Source organism: Hyperolius riggenbachi, chromosome 7 (assembly GCF_040937935.1).
Source record: "Hyperolius riggenbachi isolate aHypRig1 chromosome 7, aHypRig1.pri, whole genome shotgun sequence".
NCBI classification, from domain to species: Eukaryota; Metazoa; Chordata; class Amphibia; order Anura; family Hyperoliidae; genus Hyperolius; species Hyperolius riggenbachi.
In genome coordinates, this window is record NC_090652.1 from 74,327,174 (window position 1) to 74,344,575 (window position 17,402).

Below are 17,402 nucleotides of genomic sequence, written 5' to 3' on the forward strand. Positions count from 1 at the left end.
TCCTTTAATTGTTCGATCTATTCTTCGATTGGCAGATATTTTTTTTCCCCATATAAACAGTGGAGATGGTAAACCCATAGTGATTAAGTTGTTTCTACTTATGTTTAATAGAAGTTAAATAATATTGTTCTAAATGATCTTCAGGTATCAGATTTACAGATTCTAAATTCTGCACTGGTTTGAAAACACCCACTGATTGGTTACCGTATCTAAAATTAATAATGTGTGTACAGAAAGTGGCAATTAGACAGGAGGCAAAGGGAATCTATCATGAAGACAAAACCAGACAACATTGCTAAGGGTTTGTGTAGGAGAACAATGCTATGAGCACTTGGCAATAAGCAAAACGCACAGAGTTTGTACCGCAGGTTTTTTCAAATGCAGCAAAGTAGGACAAGAAGAATTTTCCACTACAGTGATTGCGATTTTTCATTAATTCTGTTATGCGATTTGCGATTTTCATTTGCATTGCATCATCATTGTAAAAATCGCTCCAGAAAGTGATTGAGATTTCCAAATCTAATCACTGTAGTGGAAAATACTTCTCGTGATTTCTATGATAAGGTAACAACCTTAGCGATTTAAAAATCACTAGCGATTTGCGATTCAGCAATCGCTCTACTGGAAAAAGGCCCTTAAAGTGGACCCAAATTAAAAATACAAGATTTCAGAAATAAAACCTATTTTCTAAATTATAATAATAAATAGCAGCCTTTTTTCAGCTGCATGATGACAAATATATTTTACATTTATTGGAGGAACCCCTCCCTTCCTTTCAAATTGTCGGGACAAAATCCGGCAAACTGGTGGAGTAGGTGGTGTCTGGCAATGGAGGAATTGCTAATGGCTGCCCCCAGTATAACTCTAGTTATGACAAGAGAAGGGTGAAAAGCATGCACTGAAATGCTCATAGGTTTGAAGGTGTGTTTATTTATCTTTGTATGTGTCAGAGTGGTGCAACTAAATATTTTTAAGGTTCTTATCCGATAGCCGGGCGCATCCTCTAGGTGGCGACAAAACTCCACCAGAGTTCCATCTTTCCCTACTATCCATGTCGGCCTAGAGGAGGAATAGTAATTAGCGCCACCTGCCGGCTGCGCCTGGCTAACGGATAAGTACCATTTTTAATTTAAAAAAGGTTGGTTTGGGTCCGCTTTAAGGACCGTATCCACTATCGCGAATCTGCATGCTTTTTCTGCATGCAGATTCACATAACCAATACAAGTGGATGGGCCCGTTTCCACTTGTCAGAAATCCTGTGCAGTTTTGTGTGCACAGCAGAGCAATCAGAATTTGCACACGCAAAGCGGTGTGCGATTTGCATACAATGCATTTAATAGTAATTTAACGCGTATTTTACCACAAATTCGTGTACGTTTTCGCATAAAATCAATGTAAAAGCACACAAGCACTGACATGTTTGAATTTGCATACTTACTAACATATGCGTAAAAGTACGCCAATTTGTGGTAAAATTTGCATTAAAATTCGCATCCGCATGCGAATTTGCGTTTTCCACAACGAATTTGCACCGCACAAGTTGAAACGGGCTCTTAGTCCTAGAGGACAAGCCCTATTGGTATAAACTTACAAGTGATAACTAGTTATCATCGGTAAAAATAACACACATTGAGGAGTTCTGTGGATGTCCTTGCTTATCCCCCGACACCCCCCTAAACTTATATGGTTGCAGTGTAGCTATACCACAGTAGAGTCGGTAGGACACCCCAAAAACAATACAGGTGAAACTTTAAACCCTGTCCTTGCATGTACTGCTTCAGCTACAAGTGGCAGAGTCACATCATATCTGTGGCTGGATAGTGTACTGGTTAAGTGCTCTGCCTTTGACATGGGAGACCAGGGTTCAAATCCTGGCTAGGTCAAGTACCTATTCAGTAAGGAGTTCAAGGCAAGACTCCCTAACACTGCAGGGTGGCCTCTTGAGCGCGTCCCAGTGGCTGCAGCTCTTAAACGCTTTGAGTCCGACAGGAGAAAAGCGCTATACAAATGTTCAGATTATTATTATATCTGGCTTACACCTGTTTTTGCATACAGTTAACATATGTTAGCAAGGACCTCCACAGAATTCATAGGGTCCCAAGCACTGACAGGACGCCACCAGGGGTTTGTCATAACCAACTGACTCCTCAATGTGTGTTATTTTAACTGATGATATCGCGTTATCACTTGTAAGTTTATACCAAAAGTGTTTGATTATCAATTTTTCCTGGTATTACCCTCGGATAGTGCATACAAATGGTGCTTGTACCAGGACCAGACTGGCCCACGCATTGAGGCTTACGTGTAGTAGATCCAGTCATATCAGCCCAAACTTCTGAAGATCATGTCCCAATTCCAGAACCCCCTGTAGACACCATCCAATAGTCATGTATTAAGCCACACTTGTGGAGGATGGTCTAGAGCAGAGTTTCTCAACTCAGTCCTCAAGTACCCCATGAACAGTGCATATTTTGCAGGAAACCACAAATACAGTAGAGTCCCAGTTAACAAGAACTCAACTAACCAGCAGTCTCAACCAACCAGCAGAAATCTCCAGCAGTGCTCACAGTGGGGAAGGACAACTTCCTTGGCTGTTTGTGGGCTCTGCTGAGCTTAAAGACTTGGGTTCCACAGCTTTCTCAAGGTTAATATACTTTCAATTACTGTATTTGATCATTTAATACAAAGTTCATGTTATGTATATAGTGTGGGGTATAGTTCTGTATTAGCTAGGCCTGTTTTTAACATAGAGTCTTAAACAACCAGAAAGCACACTTATCTGGCATCAGCCAATTCCTGTTGGTGCCAGATAACCGAGACTCTACTGATTCACAGGTGAGGTAATTAGTGTCTCAGCAGAGCTCATAAAAGTAATGTGGCCAGTTACTTACCTGGGGCTTGTTCCGGCCCCCTGAAGTCCTCCTGGTCCCTAATTCCGCACTGCCCCGCTTTGTATGCTGCATGCACGACCCCATGCCGCCTCCATTGATCTCTGGTGGCTGGGATCATTATGCGCTTGTCCAGTATTCTGCTACTGTGCACAATGCTACTGGTTACTGGAGCTCGATCGAGGAGTCACCTGACCAGCTCCACGCATGCGCAGTACCCAGGGACTGGCCAAGCCGGGCAATTATGAGGGGGGGTGTTACACTGGGGGAAGGGAGCAATGCAGAATGACCGCAAGGGACCAGGAGGGCCGTCAAGGGGCTGAAAGAAGCTCCAGGTAAGTAACTGGCCCCATTACTCAACACTTCTTTTTACTACATCCTTGGATTTCCACTAAACATGCACTGTGTCGGGGGAGGCGGGGTGTTGCGTGGGGTACTTGAGGACAGAGTTTAAAAACCCTGCTCTAGAGGAAACCTACAGATAGTACCTGAGCATCCATTGCACCCTTGAAGTAGCTAAGCCAAGACAGCATTAAAGAGGTTTGTGAGAAAAATGCAACACTATGAAGAGCTTTATTCCAACAATACAACAGACAAAAATAGAGAGCTTTATATGCCTTGCTAGCTAAAATAATAATAAACTGTACAGAATTCATGATAGATTCCCTTTAACAAGACAATGTGTGCTCCAATCACACCACTCATCCTACAGACGTGTCATTCAACGTGTTTACACTTTACTCAACACTTTATTTTCATGAAAGTTACAGAATTTTTGTAGAAACGTTTCTGGAGACTCCAGGCTCTGTGTCTGATAGACAAGGCATGCCCAGGCTTAGGTCATGCCCATGGATTCCCAACTAATACTACAGGGGCCCAACAACCAGGAAATCCTGCCAGTCTCCAAGGAGAGAACATAACGCCAAACATCGCTTCCAAGAAACCCAAGGCTCATGTCCATTCAGCTCCCTTCCCAGATTTCCGTTCCCTCCAGTCATATCCAAGTCTCGTTCCTTCTAGTCACCAGCAAATCCCCTTCTTTCCAACCATCCCGAATTTCTGCTGTTTCCAATCGCCCCAAGTCTCATTCTTTCCGTTCACTTTGCATAGATTGTGTGCCTCAATAATGGGGTTCTGGCTACACAGACAACACTCAGCAGGCCCCAAAACCGTTGGGACAATCATTAGGGCCTTCATTCCTGCTCCCCAGTCCAGTGAAACGGAGGCTCTCCCCATTTTGACAATGACAAAAGCCTGATGCCAGAAGAAATCACGTTTTGGCCTTTCTGCCTCTGTTGCTGCTGGGAAAATAAAGGAGTTGAGGGCGTGATGACCGAGTGTTACTGGCAGGGTTGGCAGTATGGGAACTGCGCAAAACACGCTCAGCGGGGGAACTATTACGCTTTTTCCTTGCACCTTTTTGCTTGCCACTAGAGCTGCCATGGGGTGAGGAGGAAGGTGGACTAGGGGAACTTGCACTATCTGGCTTGCGTTTTTTAATGAAAGGTTTATCTGGGGTGGGAGTGGTGCGGGGAGAACGTCCACGGCGGGGTTTGGGAGTTGCTTCAGTGTACTTTGAGACTGCAGGAGGATTCTGGTCCGCCTGCCGTCGAGTCCTGGTGCTACGGTTTAAAGGAGTCCTTACAGTAACCTCTTCATCTGAAGAGTTATCTGTATCTGCCAGAGAGGAACTCTGCTCCTTTATGTCCTTGTTTACTGCCTTCAGTGGTTTCTGCTTCCTCGGATGGGCCCTTGTGTTGCGGGGACTGGGAGTCCTATCAGGAGAACTGTCCAATTTGTTATTGTGCAATGCAGTGGAAGTAGAGTTCATTTTGGGTATAGTCTGTGATCGGGGAGGGCGTCCACGTTTACGCCTTAATGGTGTGGCGGGCTCATCAGTGCCACTGCTGCTTGTACCCTCACCACCCACCAAAGGAATGTTAGAAGAATTAATGGGAATGATGGATTTCACAGCAGGGTCAGACACTGCAGAAGAAACTAGAGTGTTCTTTTCTTTGACTTTAGCTTTCATGTGCATTGAAGGTACATTTACTTCAGTAATTTCTGAATGTAAAATGCCAGATCGTAGAACAGAAACAGGGGATACTGGAGAATCTACAACTGGAGATGTTGATGAGGCACAAAAGAGAGATGAGGATACAGCATCAACAGGAGAACCTGTAGGTGATGTTGATGCACCAACTGCAGAGACAACAGTGGAGGATGTAGAAGTCACAGCTTGGGATACTGAGGATGAAAGAGGAGATGGTTCTCGTCGCTTTGGGGGTCTGCCTCTCTTTCTCTTCTCCACAGAGCCGCTTTCACCCTCTGAAGTCAATTTAGCGCATGAGCTTGGACTGGCAGGGGTTAGAGTAGCTAGGGTAGAGGATACCAAGTTAGAAGATACGTTTGGAATAGCAGAGGTCAGGGAAGTTGATGAAACCAAGTTAAGGGAGGAACTGGGACTAGAAGGGGTCAGGCAAGATACGGAGGAGGATACTAACTTAGAGGAGAAGTTGGGACTACAAGAGTTCGGGAAAGCCAAGGAAGGCGGTATGGGTTCAGAAGGAATTGCTGGTGGAGGAGATTTAGGCTCAGGAGACAAGTCAGAATGTGCAGTGGTGGGTGAAAGGTCTAAAGTGATCTTTGGTGGCCTTCCTCTTTTCTTCTTTCGAGGAGGGCTTCCTGTCTCAGAGTTTCCCTCAGACAAAATATCATGAGGGGGACTTTGACACTCACGAGGATGAGGACTGAGAGCACCATTGTCTGTGACAGATTGATCCCTGCTCTGGTTTCGACGACGCCGGCTTATGGGAAGCTTCTCTTGTACCACGGTAACAAGTCGCCCAGGCAGTCTCCTCAGTACTTTTGCAGTTGGGGAACTCTCACCGGCTCCAGCCAATGAAATCTCACAGTCTGCAGTCACCTTACGGCGGGGTGTGCGTGGTGCAGCTGGTGCCTCTTGTGGAACACTGCTTTCAGGGCTGCCCGGTGCAATGGCTACGCAGCTGGTAGGGCTGCAAACCTCAGTCTCTACACTTGGCACAGCCACACTTTCAGTCTCGTCAGCAAGATCAGTTTCTGGAATGACCTCTTCATGCTGGACAGCACCTACTTCCTCTGCAGGACTGTCTTGTGAAGGAGCAGGTGTTAGAGTGGGGAGCATTGACTCTGATGTTACAGAGGGCTCTGATAGAACAGCAGTACTGCTGGGCGCTGCAGAAACCGGACAATTGTCATTTTCCACATCCTGGAGGGGGTCTGCTGTCTCCTGGGCATGATGTTGGACCTTAAGGGGGGAGAGGGGGACCTCTGCAATGTTTGCACCCTCTGAAACATCTGAACTTTCAGTTGCTTTATTTCCTCTCAGTCTCTCACTCATCCGAACACCAACACGTTCTCCTGGTGTCCGAGCAGGCGTAGGTGTCCGCACCTTGCGGCCTCTCCTCATTTCTTCTTCCCACTTGTCCTCGATATTTTGTCCTCCCTCGTCTTTGGCCTGAATCAGATCCTTGCGGGCGGCCTCAACTTGTTCCTGTAATACAAAGGAAAATGAAGATGAGCATGAATGCTACGTCAAATGCATCCAAAAGGCTAATTTAAAGCAGGTGGAGGAGGTTGGCAGTTACACACACCCTGATAATTGTTGAGAGGGCAGTAAGATTCCAGCATTATATCCCACCAGCTTTGGAACCAGGAGAGAAAAGTAACTACACTATGCTTGTTATGTGGTGCCGATACCAGAAGCTTCAGCAGATCAGTTGTATATGGGGAGGACAAAACGTAACCACACCCTGCCGATAGTTGCTAGAACATATCAGGAGTGTGTAATTGTTTAGATATTGGGCTTAAAGTGGATCTGAGATAAACTTTTACACATTGCATAATTGTGTCCCTCACATATACAGGGAGTGCAGAATTATTAGGCAAGTTGTATTTTTGAGGAATAATTTTATTATTGAACAACCACCATGTTCTCAATGAACCCAAAAAACTCATTAACCACTTTGTCCTCCTTGACGTATAAAAACGTCAAGGAGGACAGGCGCGCTCCCGCGGCCGATCGCGTGCGTGCACGCGCACTCCCGGCCGCGGCTTCGGTAGAAACGGAATCAATGTATCGGGCTATGGTGCCCGATCACCGATTCCTCTCCCCCGCTGAAAAAGCGACAGCTTCTCTCGGAAGCTACGCTTTTTCTGAAGCTATGTCCCTCTACGCGTACATTGTTCGTTTAGAGTGACGTCATGTAAACAAACTCAAGATTGCCATCTTGTGGCCAAAAAGTAAAACTACAAGTAAAAGTAAAAAAACATTACAATACACAAATATTTCCCCAAATAAAACACTATTTATATCCCACCCTCTCAAAAATGCCCACATAAAATGTTTAATAAAAAAACAAAAAACATTACTATAAAAAAAAAAACCACACATAAATATTTACCAAAGGGTCTAAACTTTTTAAATATCTATGTAAAGATGAAATATTTCTCTCTATTTTTTTTTTTATAAGCTTGTAAATAGTGATGGATGCAAAACGGAAAAAATGCTCTTTTATTTCCAAATAAAATATTGTCGCGATACATTGTGATAGGGACCAGGGCTGTGGAGTCGGAGTCGGGCAATTTTGGGTGCCTGGAGTCGGAGTCGGGAAAAAATGCACCGACTCCGATTCCTAATGAATTTGTAACTGTAATTAAAATAGAAAATATGATAAAATGTTCTATTTCTCAGATAATAGTCATTAAAAATAATGTATATATACAGTATATATACAGTAATAGCTGTGCTTAGTCCACAAAAATGAAATAAACCAATCAAAATTAGTTACTTGTGCTGCTTCAATAAAGCAGTCCCCGTATTTTTAAGGTCAGATATACATATCTGATTGTGACTGTATATATGATGTGTACACAGGAATCTATTATATATACTAAATAACATCTATGCTGTAAGAATAAAGCCTGATGTGTAGCTGTGTCACTAATAGAGATGGTCAACGAGATGGAAATAATTCTGCATTGATGCTGATTTATGCAAATGTATGCACTCCCTTTGCTGATGAAATCAAATAATGTGATAGGTTATTAAAATTTGGTTTGGTGACTACAAATTAAAGGGTAACTGAGACGGATGAAAAGTAAAGTTTTATACATACCTGGGGCTTATTCCAGCCCCCTTCAGGCCAATCAGTCCCTCGCTGTCCACCTCCACCACCTGGATCTTCTGCTATGAGTCCTGGTAATTCAGCCAGTCAGCGCTGTCCGGCCGCATGCCGCTCCCACAGCCAGGAACATTCTGCACCTGCGCAATAGTGCTGCACAGGTGTAGTATGCTCCTGGCGGCGGAGTGTGTGCATGCGCACTACGCCTGACTGGCTCAAGTACCTGGACTCATAGCAGAAGATCCAGGTGGTGGAGGAGGACAACGAGGGACTGATTATCCTGAAGGCGTCTGGAGGAAGCCCCAGGTATGTATAAAACTTTAATTTCATCTGTCTCAGGTTTACTTTGTTACACAGTAGTACTATACTCTACATATGCACTCCCCACAGAGCTGCAGGGAATCCACTGAGAATGCTGTGCACATTGAACACAGAGGTGTTGTCTGTTTACAATCTCCTCATTCCCCTGCAGAGTACCTGCACATCATTCTTACATGTACCCACACTTACATTGCCTAGGGCCTGATAGATGTTCTTTGTTCCGGTTTGTATCTTTTACAAGTACTCTTACCAAGGACTAGTTTTAGTCTAAAGGGAATAAATATAGTAGTCTACATATCCTTCTCACTTCAGTTGTCTTGTAAAATTCCTAAGCGTTGGCAGTTAAGAGACGAATTTCATGTTACATACTTTTAATCAGCAAAATTGTAATATGCAAATTAGAGGAGTCGGAGTCCGTGGAATCCTAAACTGAGGAGTCGGAGTCAGTGGATTTTTGGACCGACTCCACAGCCCTGATAGGGACTGTGAGAAAACGCGGAAAAGCCGCCGCGTGTGTCAAGAGCAGCGTCCAGCGCGGCGGTTTGCATGCATAGACACGTGTCTGGTAGTATGGTGGAATGCGGAAAGGCCGCCGCATGTCCTGACAGCAAAGCGGCCGTTTCCGCCTCCAACGCGGCGGTTTGCATGCAGCGGCGTGCGCTTGGTGTGGCTGGGTCTGTTAGTGCACATAGGCAGATGGAAGAGCTAAGCGCGCGCGGGCCTGAACTCAGGACCTTTATACCAGCAGGGGAAGTATCAGCTGATCAGGAAGATCAGCTGATTCTTGCAGGACTCATGATTGGCTGAGTGGCTCGGGCGGGGCAGCAGAGTTCAGCTACTATATATTCTGCTGCTTGTCAGTTGCTGGTTGTCTGTCATTGTAAACACTTTGTGGAAGCATTCAGACCATAGTCAGATCCTTACAGTGTGTTTGAACCAAGAGGACTTGGGAATTCACACTGAGCTAGATTACCTTGTACTGTTTATTTGTTAGACCAGTTCCAGGGTGTTGAGATCAAGGCCCTCACACCCCAGACTAGGAATACTGTGCATCTTCTGTGTATTCTCTAGCATAGTTCCAGGGTGTTGAGATCAAGGCCCTCACACCCAAGACTAGGGAACTGTATTGTCTTTGTGTTATATTCCAGACTAGTTCCAGGGTGTTGACGATCACGGAACTCACACCCAAGACTAGGGAATTGTATTACCATTTATGTTATGCTCCAGACTAGTTCCAGGGTGTTGTGACTACGGACCTCACACCCAGACTAGGATTGTGAGATTTCTGTACTACGTTAGCCCAGTCCAGGGCAATACCTTTCTTATTAGCTGCAAGGCTTCCTGCAACCCAGCCACGGTCCCTCGCCCAGGGGTCCACAGGCTACAGGAATATCACCCACAGTTAGGGGTGAATTCCTCAGGAGTCTTATGCCGCCAGCTCCTCTGGTGGTCTTCTCTCAGAGTTGTTACTGTTGCACCAAACACTTACACTCTCTCAGGTGTCTAGAGGTTAGACATATCGGATTATTGACTATTCCGCAGATCCTCAATAATCGGGTATATCTGTATTCTTGGGGATACTGCGGATCGCCAAGGATCAGATTCTCTCTCTGGTTGCGGACACCGATCGTTACAGGGACATAATTTAAACGGTGAAATAACCGTGACAAATGGGCAAATACAATACGTGGGTTTTAATTATGGAGGCATGTATTATTTTAAAACTATAATGGCCGAAAACTGACAAATAATAAATTTTTTCATTTTTTTTTCTTATTCTTACTATTAAAATGCATTTACAGTAAGGTAGCTCTTAGCAAAAAGTACCCCCCAAAGAAAGCCTAATTGGTGGCGGAAAAAACAAGATATAGATCAGTTCATTGTGATAAGTAGTGATAAGCTAATGAATGGGAGGTGAACATTGCTCGGATGCATAAAGTGAAAACGAAAGAGCTTAAGTGGTTAATATCAAAGCTGAATAATTTTTGAAAGTAGTTCTTAGTTTGTTTTTAGTTTTAGCTATTTTAGGGGGATATCTGTGTGTGCAGGTGACTATTACCGTGCATAATTATTAGGCAACTTAACAAAAAACAAATACATACCCATTTCAATTATTTATTTTTACCAGTGAAACCAATATAACATCTCAACATTCACAAATATACATTTCTGACATTCAAAAACAAAACAAAAACAAATCAGTGACCAATATAGCCACTTTTCTTTGCAAGGACACTCAAAAGCCTGCCATCCATGGATTATGTCAGTGTTTTGATCTGTTCACCATCAACATTGTGTGCAGCAGCAACCACAGCCTCCCAGACACTGTTCAGAGAGGTGTACTGTTTTCCCTCCTTGTAAATCTCACTTTTTATGATGGACCACAGGTTTTCAATGGGGTTCAGATCAGGTGAACAAGGAGGCCATGTCATTAGTTTTTCTTTTTTTATACCCTTTCTTGCCAGCCACGCTGTGGAGTACTTGGACGCGTGTGATGGAGCATTGTCCTGCATGAAAATCATGTTTCTCTTGAAGGATGCAAACTTCTTCCTGTACCACTGCTTGAAGAAGGTGTCTTCCATAAAATGGCAGTAGGACTGGGAGTTGAGCTTGACTCCATCCTCAACCCGAAAAGGCCCCACAAGCTCATCTTTGATGATACCAGCCCAAACCAGTACTCCACCTCCACCTTGCTGGCGTCGGACTGGAGCTCTCTGCCCTTTACCAATCCAGCCACGGGCCCATCCATCTGGCCCATCAAGACTCACTCTCATTTCATCAGTCCACAAAACCTTAGAAAAATCAGTCTTGAGATATTTCTTGGCCCAGTCTTGACGTTACAGCTTGTGTGTCTTGTTCAGTGGTGGTCGTCTTTCAGCCTTTCTTACCTTGGCCATGTCTCTGAGTATTGCACACCTTGTGCTTTTGGGCACCCCAGTGATGTTGCAGCGCTGAAATATGGCCAAACTGGTGGCAAGTGGTATCTTGGCAGCTGCACGCTTGACTTTTCTCAGTTCATGGGCAGTTATTTTGCGCCTTGGTTTTTCCACACACTTCTTGCGACCCTGTTGACTATTTTGAATGAAACACTTGATTGTTCGATGATCACGCTTCAGAAGCTTTGCAATTTTAAGAGTGCTGCATCCCTCTGCAAGATATCTCACTATTTTTGACTTTTCTGAGCCTGTCAAGTCCTTCTTTTGACCAATTTTGCCTAAGGAAAGGAAGTTGCCTAATAATTATGTACACCTGATATAGGGTGTTGATGTCATTAGACCACACCCCTTCTCATTACAGAGATGCACATCACCTAATATGCTTAATTGGTAGTAGGCTTTCGAGCCTATACAGCTTGGAGTAAGACAACATGCATAAAGAGGATGATGTGGTCAAAATACTCATTTGCCTAATAATTCTGCACTCCCTGTAGTTTATAAGGCATTCCTCAAGCCAAAGACTTTTTTGTTTTGTTTTAATACTCTAATTCCCTATAAACTAAACAAGCCTTGCCTACAGCTTCAGAGTGCATTGGCATTTCTCAGACTCATGTAGCAAGGGCTTATGGGAGCTCAGTCTGGGAAGGAGGAGGAGGTGGTTACTAGCCAGAGATTGCAGAGGGGAGTAGAAGAGGGGATTGAGAAGAGGGCTGCAAATGCTATCAGCTTGCCTTTGTGTAATGTGACAAACAGAATATGGCTGCCCTCACTGTATCACAGGAATAAATAATCAAACTGTTGAAGCTGCTTGCAGTTCGATTTGACAAGTTACTTGTCATAGTTAGTTTTTCATCTCGGATCCGCTTTAATTCACTAAGCATTACCACATTCAGTAATGCAGAAAAAGTCTGATTTTACAGAACAGTTTGTTAAATGTCAATTCGCTAAAGCTGTTACTGTATGGAAAACTGAAGTTACCGATTAGTGAGGTAAATACCTCAATGAAAGTCAATTCACAAAGATTAGAGCACCCTCTAGTGGCATGCATGCAGGTCTAAAGTGACGCTGCGGATGCTTTTACTGTTGTAAAATGTCACAAGCAGCTCTTGCAAATGAATCACCACAACTCAGAAGTGGGAGATCACCACCCTAGCAGAACACAACTTGCTGTGCTTGTTAACAGCCAGGTGATAAAACCTCAAACACTTTACTGGTGTCATAACTTGCATTATTCTCTGTGAATTAACATCCTGTCTTTACGTTTAGGATTCAGTCATTAATTTAACGATTCAGTCTTTAGGAATCACTCCTTAACTTAAAGAGAACCGGAGGTGGATCTTCGGGGGAGAGGGAGGGGGGTCTTCCAGATGGGCCACATAACCATGTTCTCTGCCTAATGACATGGCTCTGTGTCCACAAACCGTCGCTCTCTGCCCCTCCACCGCCGCGCTGTAGTTAGCTTCAAGATTTTTCAGTGACTCTGAGGTAAACACAGGGGAGAGGAATTCCGTTTAAAACGCCCACCAGGAGTTCTTACATTGGCAGCTTTCTCCCCCTAGCCGTGCCTCCTGCCACTCCCCAGCCTCCCTGCACGCTATGAGAGTCTCTAAGTGCTGCATCGTGACCCAGGGGGTTACGCAAGTGAAAGTGGGCCATTGTGGCCCACAGGAGCGGCGGGTTTGCGGCTACCTAATCAGCCATGCGGATCAGGTAGCCTACTTTTTTTTTTTAGCCCACCTCGGGCTCTCTTTAAGGAGAGAGTCCTTATTTTAAGGTTTGCATGAGATAAATTGCTCAGTGAATACTACACGATTAATCACTATGGTGAGGTCAGTAAAAACAGCTCAGAATCATTATTAAAGACAGAAGATAAGCTTAGTGAATTGTGGCCAATGATAGCTTCAGGCATACACATTTTACAGCGCTGCAGAAAACTAGAAGAGGACTAATAGCAATCTTACCTCAGCTTGTTTCAGCTCCTCTTTACTGATCTCCTCCAAGGAAGCCTCCAGGAAGTACATTGCGTACCGTTCAATAGGTGTCAGCTACAAAGTAATCACAAATCCTTCATTATAGACTATTCTAAAAGTTTATTTTCTTCATTACAGACAATGATGCCACTGTCCCTGCGAGAAAGTCTCACATAATACAGAAAAGCATAAACACAATTTCCCCACTCTGCACATACCTTTCACCAAGCCTCCCACGTGTAGGAAATATGGCCCATCATGACACCCACTCCCTGGACATTTATCACCATGACATTCACCTGTGTGTACACACTATGTGCAAGGAGTATGCTTCACCTCCCGTACTCTAAATATTTCACCTTCCACTTATCCCTGTGTGCAGGGAGTATGTTCCATCCTTCCCCATCTGTCCATGTGTGCAGGGAATAAGCTGCACCCTCCTCCCCCATGGATCTCTACCCATACAGTATGTGCAGGGCGGTTGCTCCTCCCTTCCTCACATCTCACCATCAGTCCATGTGTGCAGGGAATAAGCTGCACCCTCCTCCCCCATGGATCTCTACCCATACAGTATGTGCAGGGCGGTTGCTCCTCCCTTCCCCACCTCTCACCATCAGTCCATGTGTGCAGGGAATAAGCTGCACCCTCCTCCCCCACGGATCTCTACCAATACTGTATGTGCAGGGCGGTTGCTCCTCCCTTCCCCACCTCTCACCATCAGTCCATGTGTGCAGGGAATAAGCTGCACCCTCCTCCACCATGGATCTCTACCCATACAGTATGTGCAGGACAGTTGCTCCTCCCTGCCTCACCTCTCACCATCAGTCCATGTGTGCAGGGAATAAGCTGCACCCTCCTCCCCCATGGATCTCTACCCATACAGTATGTGCAGGGCGGTTGCTCCTCCCTTCCCCACATCTCATTATCAGTCCATGTGCGCAGGAATTATGCTGCACCCTCCTCCCCCATGGATCTCTACCAATACAGTATGTGTATGCCCCACTCCTTCCATCTGTGTACAGAAAGTATACGCTGACCTCCCCACTCCCTGCAGATAATGCTTACCATCCATCCTCAATACAGATGATTGAGATACAAAAAAAATATCATCAAGTTGATGCAGATTATGCAACTTTTCAGGCAAATTAGGCAACCTTAACCCATTAGCAGCTTGAGTGCTCTCATTTGAGATAAGGGCACTGCTTTTGACCTCAGTCAGCAGAACTCGTGCTGTAAATTCTTAGAATGCTTTAATCTATCTTTCTAGCAGAAAATATGGAAACTGAACGCAGAAATCATCTGTTCTCGTCTCACACTGCCCTCTAGTGACAAGTGGACATAAATACACATTACAGCAGTAATAATCACAAGAAAATGTAACAAAGAAATAAAATGTGCCAACATAAAAGGGCTTGGAGCACTTGCAAGCCTCTAAACAAATTGACTGCTAAGCCTAAAACAGGTCATTGGAATGAAGTTGCCGCAGCATTTGGTCATTTTCAGGCTGACTACATTTGCATAAAGATTTTTATAAAATCTACACCAATGCATATATACAACCCATTGACAATCTCCACTCAAGTGCAGGGAGTATGCTCCTCCCTCCAACTCCACAACTACAATCTATTGCTGGACACACCATGGAAAATACTCTTGCTAACACCCAAAAAGTTATAGAAAAACTCAAACAGGCAAAATATTACCTGCTCGACTAACGCCGATATCTCCTGCTCCACCCGACTCTGCTCTTCTTCCTCCGGCTCCAGTGGAGCATTCTCATTAAACTCTGCCAGATCTGCCACCTGTTCAGCTCGGACCAGTGAGGCAGCCAGGGTGTCTTCTTCATCCTCTGCTTTGCCAAGTGCCTGTGAAAAAAAACGGGGACAATATGAGAGGGAGAAACATATCACAATCACATTAGTATACAGCAAACCTAATCCCACTCCTCCTGCGTGAGATCTTATCCGACGCACATGTAAAAAGGAGGGGCAAGGAAATTTGAGTGCCGAGGAATAACCGATAGTAGAATATCGTTAAGATTTACAGATATTCGACTATTTAGAATGGGAATTAGGACAGTAAAATATCCGTTAATGAGAAACTGTGACCAAGAATTGAACTTCATCCCAATCAGTAGCCGATACCCCCTTTCACATGAGAAATCTATTCCTTTTTTACAAACTGATCAGGGGGCTCTGTATGGCTGATATTGTGGTGAAACCCCTCCCACAGGAAACTGAGGACCATGGTCCTGGCAGTTTCCTGTCTGTGAACCTTGTTGCATTGTGGGAAATAGCTGTTTACAGCTGTTTCCAATTGCCAAAAAAGCAAGCAGCAGCTACTTCCAGTGACATCACCTGCCAGCAGTAAAAATTTCACCATGTGATAAATGTCAGAATGTAAATCAGGGAGAAGAAAGCTTTTACAATGGGCAAACACTGACTAAATAATTTACACATAATTATTGTAAAAATTAAGCACTTTTGTATTACAATATTTTTTACTGGAGCCCCTCTAAGTGCTACCCATATTTTATTACAGCTAAACCTAACCCTACTCTCACACAGACTCCTCCCACTCCCACGTCTAAGGCCTCGTTCACATCATTTAGCGCAGATGGCTGTGCGATCGGAACGCAACGCGTCCAATCGCACGCCATCTGCGCTCCTATGCGCTGCGCTGCAGATCCCATTCATTACAATGAATGGGATCTGCGCTGCGATTCCCAAAAATGCGTGCAGTACGCGATAGCGCAATCGCGCTGCCACGCAGCGCATATGATGGGAACGGTAGAAGGGCTGTCTATGCCCTTCTACCGTTCTTGCGTGTCGCACACTATACGCGCTGCCAAAATGCGCACAGCAGCGCGTATAGTCTGAACGAGGCCTAACTCTAACCAACCCCCTACCTCCTGCTGATGCCTAAACTAAACCACCCCTCTGAGCCCAACTTCAACCCCCCCCCTTCCTGACACCTAACCTGAAAACGCCCCTTGCTGAAAGCCTAGCCTTAAGCATCCTGTCCATACCCCCACCGCAAATAACAAAAAAATTCAATAATGAAAAATGTCAAAAGGCAAAAAAATGTCAAGGTGGCTGGATGGTTTAATGGTTAAGGGCTCTGCCTCTGACAGAGGAGACCAGAGTTTGAATCTCGGCTCTGCCTGTTCAGTAAGCCAGCACCTATTCAGTAGGAGACCTTTGGCAAGTCTCCCTAACACTGCTACTGCAGTGTCCTAGTGGCTGCAGCTCTGGCGCTTTGTCTTATCAAAAAACTAAACATTACTAACACAGGGCAGCCCCAGCGCCCGCTATTTATTGGGTGCCCAAATTTATGTTTTTGGCACCCAATAGCTGATATTGGGTGCCAAATTGTATTAGTGGCAATAGCGTTCTTCGTTCTTCCTACACTTCCCACCAGATACCAGCGCTGCAGGAACCAGGTCATGAGATATGCTTACTCCTGAAAGTAAAGTAACAAGCACTGCAAGAAACAGGCCATAATATATATGCACGCCTCCAACTCAAGATATCGCCAGATACTAAAACTGTAGGCCATGAGATATGCCAACCCCTCCCACTCCTCCTGCACGAGAAGTCACCAAAGTGCAAGAACCAGGGCCATGAGATATATTCACCTCTTCTACTCCTACATGAGAGGGCATCTGACACTAGACTGAAGAAATCAGGCCGAGAGGTATACTCGCCCCACCTGTCAAAAGAACTACTGGAACCTGGCAATGAAGAATACTCATTCCTCCCCCCTCCTACTAATGTCTAGAGCTTGGCTATAAAATTAATTTTTCCACCTGAGATACCACAAAGCCGCCACGTCAACGAGCATCCACTTACCTGCTCCAGAATACTGGATTGTCGTGAGGAAGAAGGGTCTTCTGCGCTGTTGTCAGGGGAATCTGTTCGTGTCTCCAACTCCTTACGAGTTAACTCTTCCATATCAAACAACTCCCGGATGGTTTGCTGGGAAAAACAAAAACACCAATCAAGGAGAACTCCATGTAAAAGGTCCTTTCACGCTTCTAAGTAGGCATTCACATACTGTATGTATTAGCATTTGCTTGTTTCTGTGCATCAGTACACACTGTTGTGTGCTTAGTTTCATGCA

The 17,402-nt window shown here is 44.8% G+C and overlaps 1 protein-coding gene across 3 annotated transcripts in view; it reads right to left on the reverse strand.

The window, feature by feature from the left end:
• Nucleotides 1-3,444: 3,444 nt before the first annotated feature.
• SRCAP (Snf2 related CREBBP activator protein) overlaps nucleotides 3,445-17,402 on the reverse strand; it is a 114,150-nt gene continuing 100,192 nt past the window's right edge. For all 3 annotated transcript variants that reach the window (XM_068244127.1, XM_068244126.1, XM_068244125.1), the window contains 4 exons: nucleotides 17,132-17,257; nucleotides 14,984-15,145; nucleotides 13,272-13,355; nucleotides 3,445-6,423 (listed from right to left, as the gene is read on the reverse strand). In XM_068244127.1, coding sequence (XP_068100228.1) covers nucleotides 4,159-6,423; nucleotides 13,272-13,355; nucleotides 14,984-15,145; nucleotides 17,132-17,257 — 2,637 coding nt within the window. In that variant the 3' untranslated portion in view covers nucleotides 3,445-4,158. The remainder of the gene's footprint in view (nucleotides 6,424-13,271; nucleotides 13,356-14,983; nucleotides 15,146-17,131; nucleotides 17,258-17,402) is intronic.